Genomic DNA, 7,218 nt, shown 5'->3' with positions numbered 1-7,218 from the left:
CTAAGTCCAGCAGGCTGCAAAATTTTGTAGCAAAACCAGTTTTCTCTTTGTTATAAGAAGTTTCTTGCAAAACCAGAACACCTCTTTTCTAAACTAAAACTTCCTCCCTTTCAGCTAAGGATTTCTTTTCATTTGTATAGGCTAGTTCTTTTGATATGTATATTCTAGGGTTTGGTATAATTGTCTTCCTTCTCCTAAGATTGTCTGCCCTTTGTTTCCGCAGAAATACCTTGCATAGCAGAGTTGTGCTTAAAAAGATCACCTGAAAAAGTAAAGTTTGTCTCTCACGTGATGCAGACGTGGGTCCCCATACAATGCATTTTGTGTGGTCTCAATTATTTCATATTTTATATTCGTTCGTTCATGTACCCATTTTCCTCCATGAAGGACTCCGTCCCACTAGAATTGCTGAGATGCAGGACACCTGCAGCACTATGGATAATTCCTCGGAACATAAAACACAATACATAAAAGCCATCTCCACACCTGTGTTTATTGCAACACTATTTACAATATACAGAATCTGTAAACAATCCAAGTACCTGACAACAGATGATTCGATAATGGAATTGTTCTACATCTATTCAATGGAGTACTATGCAGCTGCTAGGAAAAATAAAATTTTGAAATGGGCTTACATATGAATATCTATGAAAAGTATTATGATGAGTAAAATAAGTCTGAGTGAAAGGGGTAGACATAAAATAATCTCATTACTTTGTGGGATATAAAAAATAAAACAAGAGCCAGGCAGGAGAAAGAGTGGAGGGAAACTGAGGACATTGGTTGTAGGAAATGTTCATGGGTAAAGAATAGTGTTTATTGTAAGAATAAAACTCCATCATGTATAACTTTGTAATCACTATGTTTAAATTAAAGAAAAATGAAATATTATGTAGTTAAATCTCTACTAACAGTAACTTTGTGAATCACATTTTCTAAATAAAATGTTTAAAAAAAGTAAAAGTTCCTTTGGCCCTTTAATCATCTGACATGGATAGCAATAATATTTTGTGCAATTTTTCTCCTGATCATAGATTTTGTAACCAGAGTGTTTCTAGTCATGTCTAAGCTATTCTCTAGCCCCACCTGTCAATTATGCAAACCATAAAAATACATACTGATCTGGAAAATGGACAAAGATTTATAGCAAGCCTTGCTTCATCATTATTGTAATAGTGAGAGCTCAGAGGAGCATATGGATGTTAGCTAGCAACTCTTTTGTCCACCCATGTAGTGTGTAGTAGAGGCTTTTCTATAATTTGATTATATCCATAAAATTCCCAATTTTAGTTATATGTGCTGCCAAAGTGAGCACAATATAGCCATATAATTCCCATTAGATTTGATACCTTTGTCATTCATATTCCAAATACACCTTTACCTAGAAAATGATGGAATTAACACCAATTTTAACATAGTATCCAGAAAAAGAAATGTAGGGAATTCTGATGGCAGTACTTGTTAGCTTATGTAAAATAGAATGGTGTAGTCAGTGTCTTAAAGGAAGGCTTCCTAAATATTTTTACAATTATTTTTTCAAATGATTAATTTTAAGCAATTTAAGATATATGGGTATAAAATGCATACAAAAAAGACAAACAAAGGGGCCGGTGAGGTGGCACTAGAGGTAAGGTGTCTGCCTTGCAAGCACTAGCCAAGGAAAAATCGCGACCGCGGTTCGATCCCCTGTTGTCCCATATTGTCCCCCCCAAGCCAGGGGCAATTTCTGAGCACGTAGCCAGGAGTGACCCCTGAGCATCAAAAGGTTGTGGCTGAAAAGAAAAAAAGACAAACATTTACTGATAACAAAGAATATTATTTGAGTTGGAAAGTTAGTCTAGGAGGTCTGGTGATTTTCTTGCATGAAGCTAGCATGGGTTGGATCTCCAGCACCACCTATGTTTCTTTGAGCCTTGCCAAGGCTGATGATACCTGAAAACAAACTCAGAAGTAAGCCCTGAGAAAAGCTGGGAGTGTTAAAAAATAAAAATATATAATAAACGGAGATATATAAAGGTTTTTAAAATTAATTCCATATTTGATTACACAAATCCACAAGTGTGATGACCCACAGTTTAAGAGGCTCTGACTATGGACAGAATGAATAACTACACTTATAGGGAAAGGTATTTTTCTTCATCTAAAATGCAGTTAATACCTACATGTTAAGTTATTATATACATGAATGACTTTCTTATTATCTGACCTGTGCTCAGATCCTATGTAAAAGCTCTGCTCTTATTACAAAAGATTTACTTAGGAGCTGGAGCTGTAGTGCAGTGGTAGGGCACTTGCCTTGCACACAGCTGACCCAGGACGAATCTGGGTTTGATCCCCAACATCTCACGTGGTCCGCTAAGCCAGGAGCGATTTCTGAGTGCATAGCCAGGAGTAACCCCTGAGTGTCAACAGGTGTGCCCCCCCCTGAAAAATCCCAAACAAAAAAAGATTTGCCTAGGAGGAATTTAAAAAATTTGAAGTTTTGAAGCTGGTATTATCAAAACCATCAATTTTCTGTCTCTGTTCATCCATTACAGAAAATTAAGTACCTTTTAAGACATACTCTGTAGCTCATATTTATCAAGGAATTGCTTGTTTGTGGCAGCCCCAAGTTTCTTATCATTTTCAGGATTTCACTATAACACAGAATTCCACAGTCATCTTTAATGTCCCCTACCCTACCTTATTATATATTATATATTATATATATTATATATACCTTATTATATCTTTCAAATACTGACTCAGTGTACTTCAAAAGGTATTTTACTGAAATTAATTTACAGATTAATATCTTACCCTAAAAACTCTCCAAAAAAAAAAGCACTTTTTTTTTCACCTGTGGACTAATGATTGACCCAATCTGAGACCCAAGTTTCCAAACAGTTCTTGAGCAATTTCAGTAAAATTTTTTTTATTAAGATAATCAGAAAAGTATTAAGAAGTGTGTATTTATACATGATCATTATTAGGAAACACATGTATGCCTGGAAAGAAAGAGGTAAAGGAGTTTGGTGCAAGTCTGATGTCTATAAAGGAGATTAGTAATAATGTGGGATTAGTTAACAACAGTTTAAAATTGTATTAAACCATTAAAAAAGATATGGTCCAATAAAAAAAAATCTGGTCATGGGGGCCAGAGAAATAGCACAGTGGTAGGGCATTTGCCTTGCACACTGGGACTCAGGACAGATGGTGGTTAGACTCCCGGCATCCATGTGGATCCCGGAGGCAGCCAGGAGCGATTTCTGAGCACAGAGCCAGGAGTAACCCCTGAGTGCCTCCTGTGACCCATAAAAATAAATAACAACAAAATATCTGATCACACCAAAATACAGTTCACATATCTTAGTTACCTGTCAGGGTAATCCACTATTTTTCAGGAATAAACCTGTTTTTTTTTTTAATACTGTGCTTTGAGAACCTGCTTTGTTTGCAGCAGCCTGTGAGTGGGATGATCTTATTTTGACTATTGTGCTTAGAGTAACAGGGTTGCCCATCACTGGTCCTTTAGAAGAGCCCTATGTAAATGTTCTTGACTGCTTAGAAAACAGGAATATCTGTGCTGGGTTTTAGAGTACTTTCAGATATAAAGCGAGTTGAGAATGTGTCAAAAGAAAAGGTAAATATTTGCTTTGCATGTCCATTTCAAGAAATCAATGACTCTCTCCACAATACACCTGGCTCAAGATATGCTACCTAAATTTAAAAATGCTCTTATTTTTCTTAATATTGTTATATTCTTACTATAATTTTAGATGGATTATTTCCATTATTTAGGTCCTTATATAAAACAATGATTGTTTCACTGTAAAATATTCTATTGACCATTAGAATAACTTCGTATAAATATGCATAGTGCATATGAGGTTATCAGTGAAGGCAAAATTGTAGGTATCTACAATCTAATGGTCTCTGTTCACTGCCAAATTTTTGTATCTGACTTTACCACACTAAAGGCCAGGCACAATAATCACTATTTTAGTTTTCTTTATGTCAGTATTTAATTTATAAAACAATAAGTTATTTGCAGCACATAGCTATTTAATCAGCATTGGAGTTGACACAAGGATAATTCAGCTTCTATTACTTTTTTTTTTTTTTTTGGTTTTTGGGCCACACCCAGCATTGCTCAGGGGTTACTCCTGGCTGTCTGCTCAGAAATAGCTCCTGGCAGGCACGAGGGGCCATATGGGACACCGGGATTCGAACCAACCACCTTTGGTCCTGGATCGGCTGCTTGCAAGGCAAACACCGCTGTGCTATCTCTCCAGGCCCAGCTTCTATTACTTTTTAAGATTTTAAGAATTCTCATGACCCTCAAGCAAAAGTACCTTAGAAGTAATGATTTCCACTCTCAAAAATGCACTGGAGTTAATGGTTGGAGTTTATACCTAAATTAATATTTTCTATAGTAAAAACAATCTTTTAATATTTTTAATATTTTCTATATTAAAAGATGAGCTTAGTATTGGGGATTTTTTGTTGAATTTTAATGATGCTTGTCTTTTCTAGTTCACATATGACAACTTTCTAGAAATGAATGACAAGTTAAACTTACCAATCTAGACATAAATCCAGACTTAAAATAATTCCTCTATAAATTTTATTACAATATGACACCAAACCAATAAATATTGCCCTTACAAAATATTTCAGTCACTTTCTAAAAACTAGGCTTTTTAACTCTATGGCCTTAAAATTGATGGCCTCATTTTTCCACTCTCCTTGCTACCCTGACAGAGCTGATACAAGCATGATGTGTCTTGAAGTAGCAGTGTTATGCTTAAATTAAGCTTTGTGACGGTGCAGAACAAGTCATATATTTAGGTGAAACTCTTTCTCGGGTGAATAAGATATCTTCACATGTCAATGGAATATGAAACTCAATTTCACAAGATTTTTCTAGTGCCAAGGGAGATTTAAGTGGAGCTATCATTTTCAGTCTTATAAAATAAGGATAACTATTATGCCATAGACTTTATGTTCCTCATCTCTAAATTTTAATTTTATCATTCTTCATAAAGACTCTCATTCTTTAAGCCTTCATAAAAGCAAAATTACATTTCATTATTGGTCCATTTCTGTTTTCACATTAGAAACTTATCATTTCCAATTATTTCATTGTTCCTCAGTCCACCTCATATAAGAATCTCTTTATTAACCAGACTGCTTACACAGGAGCTAAATTCATTTGTGAGAACAATAGGGCATATCTTTTTAGCTATATTCTTTGAAGAACCATACTAAATAATTTTACAGTATAGTATATTTTAGAAGCATACAATTGGGCTAAAATTAAAACCATTTAGTAAAAAAAATCAATATCAGAAACCTAAAAGGCTCAAAGAAATCAAGAGAAAAGAGCAAGCAATTGAAAAGTACCTTTAAGGCTGGCTCATCAAGCCCTTGTGCTCACTTGAATATATATCCCACTTACTTCTCTCTCTCTCTCTCTCTCTCTCTCTCTCTCTCTCTCTCTCTCTCTCTCTCTCTCTCTCTCTCTCTCTCTCTCTCTCCCTCTCTGTTTCTTAGCTTGCTTGTATCCATTCTCTCTTTAACATATACTTCTTTATCTCCTTTCACATCTCAGTAAATAAGCTTCAATTAAAAGTATATTGCTTCATTAAAATAATATTGAAAAATAAAAAGGTGGGCTGAGCATTAATACAGTGGATCATACACTGCCTGTGACTAAGCTAGGTTTGATCCTTACACATTATACTGTAACCTGAGCCTCACCAACAATGAAACTTGAGCACATAGCTAAGGCAATTTACTGAAAACTCAATGGCGTGGCCTCATAGCAAATTACAACAGAAATCGTATCCTTAAATATTTCTTTTGTTTGTTTGTTTGTTTTTGTTTCGGGGCCACACCCGGCAGTGCTCAGGGGTTACTCCTGGCTGTCTGCTCAGAAATAGCTCCTGGCAAGCAAGGGGGACCATATGGGACAACGGGATTCGAACTAACCACCTTAGGTCCTGGATCGGCTGCTTGCAAGGCAAACACCGCTGTGCTATCTCTCTGGGCCCATTCTTAAATATTTCTTATTTGTCAATATAACATCATGGTCTGACCCATGTGGTGCAGATACACATGCAGGAGGAGTTTGGGATTGGCCAGTGGAGCCAATGGAGCCCCGAGGTCAGGGGCACCCCTTGGACAGATCCCACGACTGTTCAAGTGGAGAGCAGAGCCCCACAGTTGGCGCAGGTACTACCAATGACTGAACTCAACTATGAAAATATTATCCCTGTGGACTTTTTGAACACAACGAGCCTCCCAAGACAAGATGTCCCTCTGCCTGCATTCCTGGTGGCTGGAGGCAGCCTGACCTTTGGGACTCTCCTCTGCATTGGCATCGTCCTGAGGCTCAGGAACATGGAAGCAGAAGGCTCAGAGAGAAGGCAAGACCAGCACACAGCTGCCATATTCTCCAGGACAGTACATCCCTGGGGCTACCCTGATACTCGTTCCCCTCATCTCCCATGTGAGGTCCCCCAGCAATTTTGGACCTGATATCATCTTGAGGCACAGTCAGCTGGAGTTTGAGCAGACCACGTATGGCATCAGCAATAGAAACGACTTCTTATCCAGATAGCTGGGGGGGGGGGCATACCTTCGTGAGGCACTCATGTCAACCACAGTCGCTTCTCAACCCACTGGCATTCCAGCTCCTTAGGGTTGGAGGGCCGGTGTCCCCCCACAGAAGCCTCACAGAAAAAAATATGCTCAAACTCTCTAGAAGGTCCTCTGCTTGTGATTGACCTGGCCTTCTCCAGTTTCCAGGAATTGGGGGACGCTCAAGTCCATAAGGGGTTCACACAAGCCGACCTGAAGCCATCCAGCCGTATCACCTCTGTTGCAAACCGTTAGTTGCAAGCCTTAGTGTCTTGGTGTCTGGCTTCTGTAGCTCGGCCTGATGATGTGTGTCTGAACTCCTGGATTCTGGGGGAGTCAGTCCCATGTTGCCCATACCAGAGAGGAGGGAGAAAATATCTCAGGACCTTTTGATTTTTTTTTTTGTTTTGTTTTGCCACGCTTGGCGATGCTCAGGGGTTATTCCTGGTTCTGTGCTCAGAAATCGCTCCTGGCAGGCTCAGGGGACCTTATGGGATGCCAGAATTTCAATCACCGTCAGTCCTAAATCAGCTGCGTGCAAAGCAAACGCCCTACCGCTGTGCTTTGTCTCCGGAACCAGGACCTGTTGAT

General features: G+C 38.3%; 1 protein-coding gene across 1 annotated transcript; it reads left to right on the top strand.

Annotated features, from left to right (window-relative positions):
* Positions 1 to 6,069: 6,069 nt before the first annotated feature.
* Positions 6,070 to 6,609, top strand: LOC126001904 (interleukin-6 receptor subunit alpha-like; the record flags this gene model as incomplete). The annotated part of the gene is given in 2 exon segments (XM_049769098.1): positions 6,070 to 6,383; positions 6,385 to 6,609. Coding segments are annotated over 2 exon segments (537 nt in total), but the record flags the coding sequence as incomplete, so codon positions are not given.
* Positions 6,610 to 7,218: the final 609 nt, after the last annotated feature.

The sequence above is a fragment of the Suncus etruscus genome, chromosome 2, assembly GCF_024139225.1.
Source record: "Suncus etruscus isolate mSunEtr1 chromosome 2, mSunEtr1.pri.cur, whole genome shotgun sequence".
Lineage (NCBI taxonomy): Eukaryota > Metazoa > Chordata > Mammalia > Eulipotyphla > Soricidae > Suncus > Suncus etruscus.
The sequence above is the reverse complement of the archived record's forward strand: the minus strand, read 5'-3'. Positions and strand labels throughout refer to the sequence as shown.